The sequence below is a fragment of the Nelusetta ayraudi genome, unplaced genomic scaffold (genome assembly GCF_046127955.1).
Source record: "Nelusetta ayraudi isolate G7.1 ecotype Tasmania unplaced genomic scaffold, CSIRO-AGI_Nayr_v1 ptg000016l, whole genome shotgun sequence".
Classification (NCBI taxonomy): domain Eukaryota; kingdom Metazoa; phylum Chordata; class Actinopteri; order Tetraodontiformes; family Monacanthidae; genus Nelusetta; species Nelusetta ayraudi.
Genome location: NW_027466066.1, coordinates 786,022 through 804,623, shown reverse-complemented (window position 1 = coordinate 804,623; position 18,602 = coordinate 786,022). Strand labels below are relative to the sequence as shown.

Genomic DNA, 18,602 nt, shown 5'->3' with positions numbered 1-18,602 from the left:
GAGTCTCACAATGTGTGTGGGTGCGATGGTAAAAGCATTAGACTCAGGTAACAAACTGTCAGGAATTCACGGTGACTGTACATAATTTCCAAACCCAACAGCTGCGTACGTCCGTTTCATAAATCCTTGCAAATCCGGTAGAGTGGAATTCTTTCCACAGACACTGTTAGAAATTAGACAAATTCCCTACCATGTAACGACCACCTGACCTAGAAAAAAAACAGCCATGAAACTTCTGTTAATTGTCGTTTACATTTTATGAATGTCCAAGCTGCTTGCTGGTTTTCAAGGACTTGGCGACTTTTTTCTCTGTTGTGAATAAACAGAAAAGAATACTACAATTTGTTGTTTCGTATTTTTACGCAGTTCTTGATTGGGGATGAACGCTCTCAGGTCGGTAAAGCGACATTGGCTTAAATGACTTCCTGAACAGCAATTTTACTACTACTACTACTAATAAAAAAGTATTATTATATTAATAAATAAATATTAAGTTCATACTGTTGCAATGAAGTAAATGAGAACACAAAATTCTGTTGCCTATAGACGACTGCTTTTTATTTTCTACTACTAAGCACGAGGAAGTTATTGGTGAAGTTCCAAATAACTGGGATTTGACCTGGACTCTCACTTGACCAATACTGTGAAACGTCCTCTTGTTTTTTTTTTTTTTTTAAGAGTTAAGACTTTACAGATATAGTCTAAATACATGTACACGTGATTAGATTTGTCATGTGCGGTAACACTATCAGCAAGAATGAAAGAAGTGTAAAAACAGTGTTGAGAGCGGAGATGTCATACCAGTTTCACTTAATTGGTCTAAACGTTCCAACGTCGAGTGACTGTGCTTTAAAATGAATATGAGCCCATTTCCCTCCCTCGATTCCTCACAGGGTATCAGCTTTGCATGCATCTAAATCAGCTTTCACAGAGTATAAATAAATTAAGAGACCATATTGTCAATATCAGGCAATTTATAATGTTTTTCGTCAGCGCTGCGCCATGAGATTTTTTTTCAATGTAAAAATGTGCTTCTGTGGCTTTGAGAAGGTTGAAGAAAGGCTGAGGAAGAGGACAGGAGGCAGAGCTGGAGATGTCGAGCTTATCTTTGGAAGTGAGCAGGAGTAAGGACACAAGCAGGACGGAGCATGTCAGCTGTTTTGGGGATGAAGCCAGACTGAGACGGTTTAGACATGTCCTGAGGTGGGGCACTGAATATTATGGGATAGAAGGATGCCGAGATCGGAAGTGGGGGGCAGGAGGCCTGGGTGACGTGCGGAGGTTTATGGATGTAGTGAGAGGAGGAGGAGGAGGAAGCAGAGGATTGGCTGTAGAGAGCATTGAAGGGAGCAGCCACAAGTGAACCTGTACACGCAGAAAAGAAAAGTCTTGAGGGGAAGAAGTGCAGTTAGTATAGAACCACGATTGGGAGACATCGCATTTTTCAATTAACAAAAAAACAAACAAACAAAAAAAAAAAAATCCAAAAATGTGTCTCAAAAGAACCTTGACAATTCTATCCATTGAACTGTATCGTGAAATAAGCTCAACAGAACAGAATCAGAATCATGGTTGGCTTCATCTTTAAATACACTCCACCACTTAAACCTCATCATCAGAGCTTCACTATATCTGGAAGAACGACTGGTGGTCATCATTTCTACTGATTGCATTTGCTGCGTCCCATTACAACCACACACCATTCGAGAGCTGGGTACGAAAAGGTAGAAAACAAAAAACCTTTATTGTCCAAAAACAAACATGTTGCGCAGATCAGCAATGACGGACACTTCAAGGAAAAAGGGATGAACATGCAAAAGGACAACAGTTAAGCCACTACACACAGGGAGAATCCCCCAAAAAGACAAGATAGAAAATACTAACGGGCAGACCCAGCGCCAGCCGGCTCAATCAAGTCATACCAACGGAAGGCAAAGACATTTGACCAATGGGAGATCGAGGGTGAAAACGTGGTTTCTGAAAGGTACCCGTTACAGTTCACACCCTTCAACTGTGGGTGCACAGACCTCTGTCCCCAGACACACGCTGGATTGTTCCGTCGAGTCGCAGTGAGGGCCGTTCCTCGACCAAAACAAACCGAAGCGCATGCCAGGCACCACATCTGTACACGTTGGATAAAACTAACGGAATATTACAAATGTAAAAAAAAAAAAGGCAAGACGGCAATCTAAAACGCAAGAGGCAAGAAGTGAAGGGTGCCGCACTTTCCCGTCAGGGTTACAACAGATCCAGCGACAGGAACGGTATCGAACGGAACGGTTTGGAGAAAGGAAGATGTGAACTCGCCAGCCTGGGTCTGCCAACATAGAACGCTACTATGCTAGCTATGATACAGTTTTATATATATTTATATGTTTAAAAAAAAAAAAAAAAAAGGTGAGAGAGCAGTCGGGCAACAGTCAACACAAACACAGGGAAGACGTCACTGTTTGTTCATGCCGATTTTTGAAGCTGTGGGGGTTTTTCTTTTTAATGTAACGACCAAGAGAGCGGTTAGGGGGGCGGGGGGGCGAGAGGAGAACCATGCTGCCGTCGTCGTCGTCGTCATGTCTTGAGTGCTGCCCGACCAGCGCTAGCTAAAATAATACAATCTAGGAACCACCCGCGTGGTCACGTGTTTGGAAAAAGGTTCAAAACGAGCGAGCGAGAGAGCGAGAGAGGGAAGTCACTGAAATACACTTTGAAAGGCCTCCGTCGCCAACACCCGACTGGAGGTTTGGTGAAGGGAGAGCCTTCTGGAGCGCGACGGTCTCGCCAGGAAGCTGCCTACCAGCCAGAGTGGCGCCTGGGCTTGTCGGCTTGCACAGTAGATGAGTAAATGTGGGTCGCGACATCGGCCGATCAACTACCCGCTCGCTGGGGGAGAACAAGCTGACAGGTGGGCTTGGGAGAGGAACACTGTTTCGGGGGTTTATGTCAGCGCGCCTCTGCCCAGAAGGTGAAGGAAGGACAGCCTTCCCGGAACCCATCCCGGAACCCATCCCGGGTCCACTCGACTGTACCATGGGCTTTGGCCACGCCCTTTTCGAGAAGAACCGATGACTTCACGTCCAGCTGAAAGCGAACAACCGTTCCAAGTCCGAAATACAGCCGGGCGTACAATCTTACATTCGCAGAGTAGCTAGTGTGTGTGTGTGTGTGTGTGTGTGTGTGTGTGTGTGGGTTACCTCCTAACGAAACACCTCAACAGACGCTCGACTCGACAGCTCTGCAAGCATCTCGAGCGCTGATTGGTCGGCTGCCACGCTGGCTGGTAGGACGTTTAAGGCCAAAGATACAATCTGCAGTGGACTCAAGACTCAGACCCCCCCCCTCCACGCCGTCTGGGTCATGAGGACCTCTGCACTTTTCTTTTGGCATCTTTTTTTTTTTTTTTTTTTTTTTTTTTAAAGAGTTTTGTTGAGAAAGGGTTTCACATGGACTAAGATGAGAAAAAACGAGGTGGCACAAAGAGAAATGACACCGCCAGAGACGCTCCTCCACAATCCTCCAGCACCCCCCTCCTGCCCCAAAAGAAATTCCCTCCTACATATCGTGACAAGGAACCGGTTATTATTATTTTTTTTTTTCCTATTGTTTGATCAGAGCTGCCATGTTTCTCCATCCCGTCCGCCTCACCTCCAAACCGAGTCAAACGCTTTAAAAGGCAAACTCGGACCGGAGACCTGTAACCGGCGCCAGGCGTGCACCTGGACCCTTGCGTGTTTTTTTTCTTTTTTTTTTTCTTCCGAGTCGAGATGCAGGTGGGAGCCTCTTTTGAAGGAAAGGATGCGTTTGTCTCTTCCCCGGAGGAGGAGGAGGAGGGGGGGTGGGGTCGGGGAGGGGCAGGAAAACAAGCTCCTCCCTCTCTTCTCGCAGCTACCTCGGCAGTCGGAGCGTCTTCGCTGCCGGCGTCGCTGCTGGAAATCAGCGGCCTGGGCAAGCAACAGTTCGCCAGTGTGAAGCCGCCTCCCTGCCCCGCACTCCTCCACAGCCACCGCTCTGCCACCCCCCCCCCCCGCGGGCGCTCCTCTTCCCTTTAGTCCTTTTTCTCCTCCTCTTTCTTCTCCTCCTCCTCCGTGGGGTAAGAGTGCCAGGTGAGGCGCTCCTCGTAGAACGAGATCACCACTTGGGGGCACTTGACGTTGGCCTCCTTGGCCGGGACCAGGTCGGCCTCGTCCGAGTTCTTCCTGCAAATTGAGAGGAGGGGAAGAGCGATGGTGGCGGAGAGAGAAATTCAAAATTAATGACAAGAGTTTGAAAAATATGGTTCTATTGTTAGAATAAAGAAAAACTTGAGCCATGACCATGTAGTAGGGCTGAACGATTATGGAAAATAATCTAATTGTGATCCCCCCCCCCCACCTCAATATTGCGATTTAATATAGAATAATATAATTTAATTTAATTATTTTTTGTATTTTTCCACAAACAAAAAATTATATGCGTTACAATAAACATATCAGATTTATTATACACAAATTGTTCTTTTTTTATAGGCTAAGCTAATGCTAAGATAAAAGCAAAATGAAGCACGAATTGAAATGAAAGAGCCTTTATTTATCTACTAGTGTTTTTGTTTTGTTTTTTGCAAGACATCTCAATAGGGCGTAGAGTGATTTTGTTTAAGTCCACACAAAGCACAAAACAGAGACAGCTTCATTCAACCGATTTTAACACGCTAGCAGCATTAACGTACGAGGCAGCGGTTCGCTGCCAGCGAACACAACTCCGACTGTTGCGGTCCTTGGTGCTCCGGTAGTCGTTCTGCATTTTTTTTTTTTTTTTTTTTTTTGCTAAACTACGGTCGCCAGTTGGTGGCAACCAGGAAGACCTTCTTTTCCTTGCGTGTCGCTCCGTCCGTCCAGCTCGTCGCAACATCGACTCCTCCCACTACCTGCTTTTCTTCGCGCCGCTCGCAAGTCACGTGACCGGAACTCGCGTCAATCAAATCGCAATCTTTGCGGTTAGAAAATCTCGTTTTGTCCTATCGCGACATTATCGCAAACTACAGCCCTAGCGTGTAGGTACAAAATCTGCCCTGGGTCCTGGGCGATTTCAATGACGTGACAAACGTGTCATTGGCTAAGTGGTGTCTGTAAGGCTGTGATATTTGCCCGGGGGTGCTACAACTGCTGATGACGTCGCATACGGCAACTCTATTAGGACAAACTACATTACGGTCAAAGGAACAATCGATAGATATGATAATGTATAGACAGATAAAATTGTTAAATATAAGCAGATATCTGCTACATCGCTGTCAAACAGATAGATGGACAGAATATATTATGATTATATATAGATAGATATAACCATATTATACCCATCCATCTGACCGCGATGCAGTTTGTCCTAATAGAGTTGCCGTAAGGCCCCGAACCACATTTTGTACAAAGCCTGGAGCAGAATTGACTGGTCTGATTTCACTCAACCAGCTAAACATTACTGGTCTTACTAAACACAGTGCTAACAGAACAGGCCAACACCCACCACTTCATGAGGAACATCAGCTCTCCGCTGGAGTCTGTCGCGCCGATAATCCTCTCTGGCTGCAGACCTCTGCCAAAACCTCGAGCCTTTTCGCCCTGGGAAGAAGGAGACCAGACGAGCATACGGTCACGACCAGAAGCAGACAGAAAGCAGTGGCTGCAGCAGCAGCTCTTCAGATTTATTGCTACCTCGCCCCCCACCCACCTCTTCCTTTTTCCTTTTGCTGCCTCGTTCCTCCGAGTCTTTCGGGGCCTCCGCGGGGGCTTTCCTCTTGCCCTCCTTCTTTTTCTCCTCCTTCTCCTTCAGTTTCTGCATGAACTCGGCGATGAGGTCCGGGCAGTCCAGGTTATCCTCGGGCTCCCACGTGTTGTCCTCGCTGCAAGCATTTCATTTCAAAAATCAATTTTTATTTTTATTTTTACAGATCAAGAATCTTCTGACACCATCACAAAAATACATAGATTGTTTGCGTTGGAACCGACTACCCGCACGCAACTAGGTTAGCCAGGATGCAGCAGTACTCACTCTGAGAAGCCCTTCCACTTCAGCAGGAACTCCACTTTCCCCTTCACCACCCTGCGGTCCAAAACCTTCTCCACGACATACTCTTCTTCCTCTTCCTCCTCCTCTGCTGCTGCTGCTCCTCCTCCTCCTCCTCCTCCTGCTGCTGCTGCTGCTGCTGCTGCTGCCGGGGCTACTCCTCCAGCTGGAGCAGCAGCAGCAGCAGCACTGGCAGCAGCTGCTGGTGGTGCTGCTCCAGCTGCTGCATCTGGTGCTGGTTCTGGCACGGAGGCCGCGGGCGGCAGCGGCTCCTGCTGCTGCGGCTGCTCCTCCTCCGCCGCCACCTTCTTCCCCTTCTTTCCTGCTACGGCGGCCAGCTTGACGTCTGGTGAGGGCACCTCTGGAACCACAATACAGGAAAAATAAACATGCATGTGAGTTCCCCCCCCACACACACACACATGCATATTTGAGTGCATGCAACTAGTGGTAGGAAGCTGTAATCTTGCGAGATTTGGACCGATAGAGGCGTGACTAGACTGCGTTTAAGAGTCGGTTAAAACTGGCTGCAACTATAAAAAAAAAAAAAAAAAGGAAAGGAAAGGAAAGCAACGTTAGTGTAAGGGAAGAAAAAAAAAAAACAGAGCAAGAAATACATGTTAAACAAGACACCAATCAAACGGAGCAGAGCGCAGCTTGTTTTATGGCTTGGTTTGGCGCGGACTGTGTTTGCACAGCAGCGCTGATTGAAAAACGCCCACTTCCATGCTTGCGGGAACTACAGGGGTGAATTGAATCTCGGCTCTCATGCAACATTCCCCGTTGCAACAGACCGTGAAAAAAACCCCATCGGAACAACATACGCAGGGTCCACATTGATACTGGACAGCAAACATTTTTTTCCCAGCCCTAACGACACGTGAGGCGGCTCGGTGTCGATGCGAGCGCTTGTCGCGCGATGCAGAGGCTCCTGTCAGCACGGGTTCGTGTTTCAAGAAGCTAGCAAAGCTCGGAAAAAAACCCGCGTTCAAATTCTGTCCCTCCAATGTCTTTATCCTAATTTGGCCTCCAGATATACAGTATTTAGACGGGGTCTGCCAGCTCCACTCTAAGGGCAACATGGCTGGCGTGTTTTACCCCCAGAAGCTAAATGAAGCTAACGGGTAGCCGTACCTTCGCTGAGAAAGCTCCGGTCGCAGGGACGCCCGAATGCAGGACTTTATACACACACCAACTCAACGCCTGTCGGTGGACGATGACAAAGCGGTAGCCGCGCCGGTGGTGACGGCAAACTGGGAAAAATGTCTTTGCAACAACGTCCTTTTCCTGGGAGCTGCACAATGGGCCTCAGCGTCGTTAACAACAAGCAGCACCAGCCCGTTCTGCCCGCCAACAGCGCCACCGGACGTGACGTCGCTTTCCCCGAAACACAGCATTGTGGGAGGTGAAGTCGTTAGTCGGTAAACGCCGAGATAAGAGGGGGAAAAAATTTAAAAATGCAACTATTAAGTGGTGAATTGACGCGTCACATAACATTGCGACTTGGCCTGCTTCTCCACCATTGATCCAAGTTCGACCACTCGACAAACAAACACACCTTAGGCTTATAGCGTACAAATCGTGCTAAGCCTTCAGAGTTTTAGGGTTTAGCCATAACTTCTGGAACTTGTCACCCATCGCTGCGAGTGAAGCAGTCAAAGCAGCCGGGTATGATGAGAAGAACGTGAACAATTATTTTTTTTTGTTCAAGCCAAATTTCGAGGCTTTCGAGCAGTTTAAGCGTGCAGCGTTCCATGAAAAACGCCCATCTCTCCACGCCTTCCAGAAGCGGCGAGCGTGATTTAGTAGTGTTGCCGCACGCCATCGCAGCAGCAGCAGCAACCTGGTGCATCTGCAAGTATAGGACGCGCAATTTACAAAGAGAAGCGTGCAACTGTGTGGCGCCACTAAGGGGTTTTTATTTTTTGTGTTTGACGTTTATATTGAATTTGGGGGAGCATGTACTGCCATCAGTCAACCTCGACCATAATATGTCGGTGGTCCACTTCCGCCAGCGGTTGTTTAACATGGCTGGAGTGAAGCTAACATCAGGCTTACCGCAGCAAATCAACGCCTTCCCGGGGCTTCTCGTCAGCTTGCAGTCGGCCGGAGTCAAAACACCAGTCTGGCGTGGTGCTGTGTGTTGCAGACTCGTAACAAAAAAAACAACAACAACGCGCAATTAGCTCCGGATGGAGTTTGTTCCAACGTGATGTGCAGATACAAGCCACCACAACGTCGCTGGCGAGATCCCGTTCTACCCGCCAACGGCACATCTGCGTGTGACGTCACAAGATGAGCGAGGTGTTGTGGGATGTGAAGTCTTACAGCCACAACTACGGAAAGTGACTGGGTAACATAAATGACTAAAAAACAATTACAGTTTGGATACAGCTACTGTGATATTGTATCAATATTACCTCTGGTGAATATAAAAACAAACAAAACACAAAAAGACAATGATACACAGTGGACATGCTTGCCATTATATTCTCCTTAGTTCTTTATGCCATCAATTAAACAAGGTCATTTTGGTCCTTAGCAAGATGCATCACAGAGTCACGCAAGTGGTGCAGATTTGTTACTGATGTGATGTAAATCTCCGACCTCATACCTCTGGTGACCGCCGAATCCATTCAAGATGACAGTTTCTCCAGAACTTTGTTACATTGAGGAAATTAGATAATTTGAGAATTCACTCTGTCAATCATCACTCTGCTGGAAGTAGCAGTCATCGGAGACTCTCACGTCGTTTCCACACAAGTGCATATGTTACAACAATGTCGCCTGTCAACTTCGCTGAAAGTTGTGAACCATCAAATTAACAAAAAACAACAACAAACATCTGCATGATTCAGAGGTCGCTTTGGGATTTAATAGTTTTGCTATTTTTTTTTTGTCATTCACACTGAAATTTTAAAATCATTTGTCATGTGATGTACAATCCAAGTAGAAAAAAGATCTGCGGTCCTCAATTTATTAGGAAGGTATTAGGATGGCATAATACAATTATGCCATCTAGTGGCCTAATAAAGAAAGTGCAGTTGACAGGAAAATATTGTAGAACGTTTTGTTTTCACGCGAGCATCTGATCATATTAAAATATGTTTTATTGTTGTTTCTATGTTAAAAGTTTTATTAAATAACTGTCCTTTAACATCTAAGTGGAATAAGTTTCTAAAGTATAATCACACTGCATTTTTTGTGTGATGATACATGTCTGTGAGTACTACTCTTTGCACTATAATTTTTGTAGGACTTATTATTATTATTATTATTATTATTATTATTATTATTATTATTATTATTATTATTATTATTTATTTATTTATTTATTTATTTATTTTTAAGTATTCTATACTATTCTATTCATGAAGTGGCACTAGTTTGTATTACTTCACGTCTCGCCCATCAGATGGCGCTTGGGAGCATGTTAGTGACGCGAGTATTTCAAACGCAGCATTTTGTGCCAGATGATAACATCGTCACAGCTAACAACTAATCCAGGGTTCACGTTCACGTTCGCGTTTCTTCATAGGTAGCCGTAGGTAGAATTATTTTTTGCTGAAAACCAGAGGAGGGCGTCCTTGTCAACACAAGAAATAACATAAACAACAGGGTTCGCATGCAACACCACAACGTAGCACGGTATTCGCAAGCTTACCAAAATCAGCATTCACGAGAACCCGCTACTACGACTACTTCTAATATTAAATAAATATGCGAAATTTTTAATTTACACGAGTAATTGAAACTGGAACGACGCTGTTCCTGTAGGGCTTCTTTCTATAGCTTGGACTTTTAACCTTCGACCTAACGGGAAGAACTGAAACTCATCAGAGAGGAGTCATGATGGAGTAATAACCCTGTAATAACACTATAAAAATATTAAAACTATAATAAATAATAAATAATCATTGTCACCTATTTGTTATTGTACGCACTGTGTATGCACTGTGTGTGTGTGTGTGTGTGTGTGTGTGTGTGTGTGTGTGTGTGTGTGTGTGTGTGTGTGTGTGTAAATAATATGTAGGCCCTCAGTGAACTGAAATTGACCGACGTAACTTTGAAACCTTGTCAGGTATATTTCAATCAGTCACAGTTTATCCTGCCAATGGTGGGAGTGAAAATGAATGAAATGAATAATTATTGAAATAATTCGATTTGAAATTATTTAGACTATACAAGTTCAATGCCGATATCAAACCACAACGTTGTATGCCAGTGAAATAAGTTCACCGATTAGACAAATCAAACGATTCAAGTATTTACAGTTTATTTTGAAACAGTTGAGGAAATGGAGAGTAATTTTAGGGAAATGTTTTAGGAAATTTTTCCCGAACTGAATTAAAAAAAAAAAAAAAATCAGTGTTTGGCTAAATTAACTGAAAAAAAACAAAACACAAACTGAACAGGTGTACAAATTGGTTGATTAGGAACCTTATTCTTTTTTTTTTTTTTTTTTTAAACACCCCAATAACCCAAAACATTAAATACATTCTAAGAAGCACCAACGCTATTGAAAGGAACACACACACACACACACACACACACACACACACACACACACGATAAGCATTATACAATTTAACACCCGAATTTAATGTCAATAAAATGTAGCTATAACTATATGAATAAATCACTTTTAACAATTAATTAAACAATCCAAATGTCACACATAGTTTATTTAGTTACATATGTTTCTGTTTCTAGAAGGTCTTGTTTTCGTCCCCTAAATATATCGGCAGATTCTTGAGTAATTATCAGTGTGTAAATGCTGCTGTTGTTTTTGTCTTTGTTGTTTTTGTTGTTGTTGTTTTTTAACATTAACAAACTAATCACTGAACTGACTGCCGCTCAGTGTTTCGTTGCTCAGTTTTATGACAGCAGAGGGCGCAGTGATGCTCCATCCAGGACCGGGTTTCCTTACTTTCCTTTACCTCAGTTGTGTCCAAATGTTTGTCTACACTTTGGGGATCTCAGTAGCCTGAAGGCTGTGTCCTGTATAAAATTAATGAAAAATTACATCTAGTGCTGTTTTGTGGGAGCAAACAGGGCCTCAGCAAAATTAAGATAAAGGATCAAGCATAAAAAGACGATAATAAGCCTCTATCAGTGCTGGAGGCTGCGTGTAAGCAACATTTCTGTTTCAAGTTAATTCAATCATCCATGTTTGTCTAAGTTGTCTTGGCACAAATAGTTTTGATTCATAAGTGTAATTTTGTCTGTGCTGCATTACATTCATAGCGGAGCCTTTTTTTTCTAGTCAGTGTCAAAATACAGTGTAAAAACAATGTAGAAACAAGAATTAAATAAGGCCTACGATTGAATAGATTAGACGATATTCAGTTTAATATTCAGTTTAATATTCAGTTTAGTGTCTCACCAGATTCCCATGAAACTTACAAATCTTTTCATTGCTCACCTGTTTGTTTGCCAGTGAGATCGTGTGATGACATGATAGTGCGACCTGCATCAACACACACACGCACGCGCGCACACACACACACACGCACACAGATAAACATTCTGGGCTACAGTCACTGCAGTTGTACAAATTGGCCTCGTGTATAAACTCTTATTATTTACACAGCAGTTGTTTATTTTCAGCAACCATGTCTAAAAGACATGTAAATATTTGATCTAATGCCAGTAGGCCCTTGTGAAACCTATCTGCTCTGAGAAAGAGAGAGAGAGAGAGGAACTCTTACAAAAATGTGTGTCTATAAAAATCCGCACCTTGGGCCAGTCAGTATAAAACACCACATCTTGTGAATCCTCTGCCAGTAAAGCGAGGAGGAGGAGGAGGAGGAGGAGGAGCAGGAGGAGGAAGATGGAGACTCAGAGGTGCTTATTGTTTGTCATTTTTCCCCCTCCTGAGCCTCCAACATAATGATGACACTCATCAGCTGGTGAATGTCGAGGAAGGACTGGAAATGAGGGAGGCTGGAGGGGCGCGGCGCTCCCTCACAGGTAACCATGACAACGTCTGTGACATCACGAGTCGGGCGAGAGGGAGGCGAGAAGAGCTGTGGCGTGTGTACAGGTTTGTACCGCAAAGTGTGTGTGTGTGTGTGTGTGTGTGTGTGTGTGTGTGTGTTGCCTGTATCTTCCCCATCATATCAAAAATGAACTGAGCAAAAACATTCAGTTTTTGACGCAGAGAACAGATGTTTAATCATTTTTCAAGACTTGTGTTAACTTCTTGCACTGAAGCAAGAACCTGCTTATCACCGTGCATTAGAGATCCAATGAGAATGATAAAAAAAAAAATGAAAATATAAAACGTTAACGTATTTCATGTTGAATAAAATCACAAAATTTCCTTCATCTTTTGTTTTTTTAAATAAAGAAATGAATACATTTATTTTATTTTAATGTACATTATATTGACCCGAAAATCTCATACTGCTGAATGATGAAACCAGAGCATATAAAGAGCCCGCTTCTGAGGAGGTGACCATATCAGTCACGCCTTTGCAGTGGCACAGAAAGTAGATCTGTTTAGTGTTTATATATATATATATATATATTTATATATATATATGTATATATATATATATATATATATATATATATATATATATATATATATATATATATATATATATATATATGTATATATATATATATATGATATTAGAGCTTGCATAAAACCCAATAGAAAGTGGCACATCAGCAAAGATTAACTTAAGAATTTGCAATACGCACTTTTACCATTAGATACCGCCAAATCTTACTGAGGGGGCCTTTACATTAGAAATTCATACCTAAACGTACACCTAAAAAAAACGAAACCCTCTTTTGTCTTTGGTGAATGTGGAAGCTTGGCTGGTGTGACAGGTGTTGATTCATCCCGACGCTGCGTGTTGAGCTCTGATCTCTTATTTGCATCTAAAGCAGTTCGGAAGACGCTCATTTGGCCTATCTGCATGCAAATACACACACACACACACACACACACACACACACAGGCAACCGCATCCACCCGCACACACACACACACACACACACACACACACCTTAATGCAGGGCGGCATGCTGTGCTGCCTGCCCCCCGGGCGTGCCGCGTGTATCCGTGATGGAGAATGGGAAGCGAGTCGTTGCCCTGCCGCTGAACCTCCTCCATCTCTATCTGCCGCCTGATGGATGCCGCCCGCTCAGCCCTGCCCCGCAGCGTCTTCATTTTCCCAAAGACGCGAATAAAGATAAGGGATTTACGGAATAAACATCCCGATCTGGCTCCGTCTCGTCTGTCTTTGAGGGAAAAGAAAAAGAGGAAGGGAGCGTCGGCGTGTCCATCACGGCAGCCGCCGGGCCGGTCCCCCCTGTCCTGGTGGCGAGTGGCAGAGACGTCCCATCAAATCTGCGCCACATCACCGCCGACTGGTTGTTTTTCCATCAGCAGTGTGTAAATGATCGCAGCTGACAGGCAGTTGGCCCGTCTCTGCTTTTGTCAAGTTTAAAGTTTATCACTTTTGTCAAATAAATTATTGTTGAACCACCTTGCCGTCTATCTCCGATGTTCCATTTTCCCCGAGTGTGGGTCCGTAACGGTGACATTTTCTAAACAGTTCAAAAATGTGAAACACACAATACATTCTGTGCCTCACGTAATTCCTTCAAGGTCCCCACACTGTAAGCATTTCCAAATCTTTATTTCTTTCTTTGTTTGCTTCAGACTCCAGCGGAGCGTCCTTGCACGTTTTAATTAAAGTAAACCGCGTATTTAGCCCTGTGTTTGTAGCTTCCAGCTGAAACCGATGCCTCGTTCTCACGTTTCCTCTACGTTTGGGATGAAAGAAGTAAAAAGGTCAGAATAAACAGCGTGCAATGGACGTTCACTCGTCCGACAGGCGGCAGAACCCTTTGTGACACCACAAGGGGCCTGGCATGGCACTTTGGGAAAAAGTGCAGCCAGATGGAAAAGTAAATGACAGACTTTTCTCATTTCCGTTCATTCACTAGCTAGAGAGACTGATTAGTGCTGGAAACCACTGACAAGATGAATCTTTGCTTTCCTGTAGGACATTCAAGGCCCCCCCCCCCCCCCAACTGAGCCGGGTAGAAAAAAAGAAATGTAATTTTGGTGTTGGATCAATGGCTTTAATGGAATATTTTTCTCACTCCGCCATTTAAATGGAGTGACTTATGAAAGCAGATGAGTAGGAGTGGCTCTGAAACCTCTGACCGCAGCAGCGGAGCTTTGATTCTGCTAAATGTCCCAATCCATATCGGAGTGAGCGTCGCTCCGTCTTCGGTAAACCGATACGACAAAAAGAGGGATCGTGGCTGTTATCCCTGCTCACTTCGCTTCGGGTTCTTTTTATTTTTTTCTTGCAAAATGAGGAGTCCTTTGATGAGGGCGGGACCGGCGGACAGAAAACATCTTTTGTGAGCTGCGTGCGACGTACACGGCGTGAACTCTCGCTCCTCGGCGGGCCCTGCCCTGGATTTGAACCCCAGACTGAACCCTGGCTGACCCCCGGTGCACGCCGAGAAAGTCACTTAGTCAGCTTATATTTTTGAGGAGGCATTCGTCCGACCCGCCACCACCACCACCAGCCGGGGCCTGTGGCGGTTCATTGTGTCAAACATTCGCACTATGCTGACGTCGCCTCCTAATAATGCTCCGCCAACATCTCTCTCCCCCACCCCCCCCCACCCCAGCCCCTCGGAAATCTGCTCCGTTTCTCAGGCAAATACAATTTAAAAGATCTGTAAAATGTTCCCTGACGTGTTTTCTGCTGCTTCCGTGTTCTGAATGCGATGTTTGGGTCGTTCCGCGTTCGTGTCCAGTTGGACTTATAACCTGATGAACATGGCAAAAAAAGCGCTAATTTGTTTGCGTCGATGACCAGAACAAGCGTAAAACCCGGATTCAGCCGTCTCTCCGTGTTGCTGTATTGCAGCCGCGTAGAGTTCAGTCTCATGGCGGCGCCGTCCTGCTCTTCCCAAAGCGGCCGCGTGCCGACGCGGAAGCGGAGCCGGGGAGGATATTAGCTAGCCGAGGGCCCCCGAGGAGTCGGGAGGTAATCGACCTCTAATTGCACCCCACTTACTGTAAATAAGATCAAAATTTACATAGCGGACCTGATGGTTTCCCTTCCTCGGAAAGTGTGACTGGGAGCAAAATGAGCCATGAGTCATTTTACTGAGGCTTTGAAACCGCAGGTCGTAGATTCAAGCAGGTTTTTAAACATTTCCAGGGAGAGAGAAATGATGAGCGGTATTGCCAGTAAAAACAAACTGACATGAGTCAGGATCAGTTTTTAAGGTTGACTGGAGCTTTCTGTTGCTTTTGTGGAAGAGTTCAAAGACTCTCAATCAGCTGACGGATTTATGTTGTGAACATTGAGGACAAGTATAGAATATTTGGTGGCAACTGATGCGGCCTCAAAAGAAATGACTGTGGTTGCTAAATTGAAACTGGAATCAGTGACATCAGTAAGAAAGTGGACGTGCTGATGTATAATTCATACTGCTACTACCTGAAAGTAATAATTTGAATATTTTGAGACCGAAGATAAAAAAAGAAAAAGAAAATCAGTGCAAATTTTTGATTAGATTAAAAACACACCAATTGTCCTCAGTGTTTATTGTCCTTCAAGCATATTTATTTTTATTTTTGGTACAAATATCAAATATAGATGGTGAGATGGAAGGAACCGTGAAGGTGAACTCTGCCTGACCCACTGAACCCGCCGCGACCCAAGGAAGCCCTGACCTGGAGTCCAACATGCAAAATCAACAAAACCATTTTGCATTCAATCACCGCAGCCTTTTATTTCTCTCTTTCCACGCGCATTATTTTTGACCGTCGCAACAATGACGTGCCAGCAGAAGCATGATTTTTGTACACCCATCCCCTCTGATATAAAATTTATTTCCTTAAACAAACCCTTGGCCGCAGAGGGGACGTGACGCGGTGCGAGCGTCAGCCAACAATGAGCCGAAATGATTATAGAAGACCGTTTAACAAGTGGCATACAACAGACGATGGGGTGACCCTTGACCCCCGCTCCGGCGGCGACCTGCGTGCGACCTCGGGGGGCCTGACCGCGCGGCGACCTTACAACGAGGAAGCGGTGACATTGCACACGCCGGGGCAAAAAAAAAAAAAAAAAAATCATTCCTTCGTACGAGGCGTTCAGGTTCTTCGGTAAAAGAATATCAGCAGAGAAGGTTCAGGGCCGCGAATCCTCGCCGGGCGAGCTGGTCGCTGCAAAATGGCTGCCCGTCGCTTCCTGCATCTCTAAGATGGCTGCTGCTGCTGCTGCTGGAGGCGCGTTACAGCGAGGATGCGTTCTGGGAAACTTTGAAGGTGCCTGCTTGTCTGTTTCGTCCCTGCATAGTTTGTGTTTAAGGTTCAAGGTTCAAGCTAGCTTTATTGCCGATCCCGCAATATATGTGACACATACTGAAATTACGTGACTCAGCGGCCCGCGGCGTAAGGACAACACGCAGCGCACGAAAGCGTGAAAAAAATACAAAGAAAAGTCTAGCAGTGCAAATAAAGATTAGATGCTAAAAACATACAAGAGAAGAAGAATACAAGGCACAGCTTAAAGTGGCAGTTCAGTCCTTAAGTGCTCATGCAGTCTGATTCAGTTGTGTGTGTGTGGTGGGGGTGGTGTGTTGTGGGGTCTGGAGTTTGTTCCTTAAAGTGATGAAAAGGCATAAACGAGCAGTTAAATGTAACTGCTAACGCTGAGGTTATACAAATATCAGCAGTTAAAGCTTTTATACGTTGTGTTGATTTAGATTCAAGCATTGGCGTCGGCACATGTGACTACTTGATGAAATGAGCTACAGGAGAAGCTTTTGGCCTTTAGCTTTGCCCGTAGTTCGCTTTGAGTTGTCCAATATTGTTCTGTAGCAATGATGAAGCAGGTTTAATGCCAATAAATGATTAAATAGATCTAATCTAATGTAGCCCAGTCTAACCTAATCTGGTAATCTGGTCAACCTGGGATGATTGTGTTTGATCACGCGGGAGTTGATGGAGATCAGAGCGGCGGCTGAATCACGGGGGTACCTGCCCCACCGACCCCTCCCTGACCCCCGTGGGTGTGTCTGTGAGAGCCGGCCCCGGGCTGAACCCGGCTGGGGTCAGAGGTCATGGTTGAAGGCCGGGCCTTCGCGCCCCGAGGCGTAGTTGAAGGCCAGGTCAGCGTCCTGCGGACGGAGCAGCTACCTGCCAGCATCGTCGAGGCCCGGCGGTCTCCTCTCAGCTGAGGCACGCAAGCAATGATGAAAAAAGATAAAATTGAAATCTGAAAACACTCCATTCAAAACAATTCACAATAGTGCACAGTTGAAAATAAACACATTAAACGTCTCATTTGGTCAACGCCAACAATAATGGACTCAAAATTGAAAAAATACAAGCAGTTGATTTAAGTTTACGATTAATGCAACAAATTTAAATGAAAAATGCTAACATGCTTAATTGCGTCTTGACAAGATTTGTCTCGAGACAGGTGCAGGTGTCTACTGCAACACCTACATTTTTCATTTTAAACAAATATACATACAAGCTTTGAAAATAAGGTTGAATAACGAAATGCTTTTTTCTTGGTCTTATATTAAAACAAAATAATAAAAGCTGATGCCATGGTTGCCATGGTTGTAGTTAGTGTGTGTGTGTGTGTGTGTATGTGTGTGTGAATATGGGACAATACTCAGCTTAAAATGAATACCTTAATTTTTTTTTTTAAAAATACTTAAGTAATACTATATTTGTTTTAGATTTTTATTTACACTCAAGTGTAAGTAAGGAAGAAAAGAAAATTTGTCCAAAGTCCAAAATTTTTAATTTTATTATTTGAGTTTACCTGCCTGTGCATCTGTAGGTAACCAATAAAGTGTCTTCTTCAGCTGATTGAAATGAATGGTTACATAATTTCATGAGCAAAGGTTACAGTGATTATATTTAAAAAAAAAAAAAAAAAGTCAACAGCAATCAGTCTTTTACACATTGAAAATTGAGATGATTTTTTAGTTTTTTATATAGTTTTTTTTTCCTAATTTAAAAAAAAATCAATTGAATCTACTTTAGTATGTAAGTAAAAAGTTATTTAAGAGAAAGTCTCTGTTTCCTAATATGTTGTCTGTTTAAAAATCAAGTGGATTTTGCTGTCAAAATTGAAGTGATATAAGACGCCAGCTGTAATTAATTAGATAGATATTAATTGAAAAAAACAAGTTAATAACTTGCTGGTTTGTCAGCTTTATATATCAAAGTCTGAGATATATGGTAAATTCAACTGGTTAGTTTCAGCTTGTGTCTTTAGTTGGGTGAAGAGCGCCCCCATTAGGAAAAAGGGACAACAACAGAAGAGTTGATGCACCAGCAACACACACACACACACACACACACACACACACACACACACACTCACACACATATACACACCACGCATGACCACAAACGTCTCAAAACAAGTGTGTGTGTGTGTGTGTGTGTTTACGTGTATTCTGCATAAACCATCAAGATGCCATAGGTGTGTGTGTGTGACAGCAATAGCCGGTGTGTCTCTGCTGTGGACTGTTGTGGATTTGACCAG

The 18,602-nt window shown here is 44.1% G+C and overlaps 1 protein-coding gene across 1 annotated transcript; it reads right to left on the bottom strand.

Annotated features, from left to right (window-relative positions):
• Positions 1–1,725: 1,725 nt before the first annotated feature.
• Positions 1,726–17,156, bottom strand: LOC142886558 (chromobox protein homolog 3-like). Its single transcript, XM_076023568.1, has 5 exons — positions 17,072–17,156; positions 6,019–6,394; positions 5,698–5,869; positions 5,494–5,588; positions 1,726–4,190 (listed from the first exon to the last, which is right to left on the bottom strand). The coding sequence occupies exons 1-5, from the start codon at positions 17,154–17,156 to the stop codon at positions 4,040–4,042; spliced, it is 879 nt and encodes a 292-aa protein (XP_075879683.1). The 3' UTR covers positions 1,726–4,039.
• Between the last annotated feature and the right edge of the window lie 1,446 nt (positions 17,157–18,602).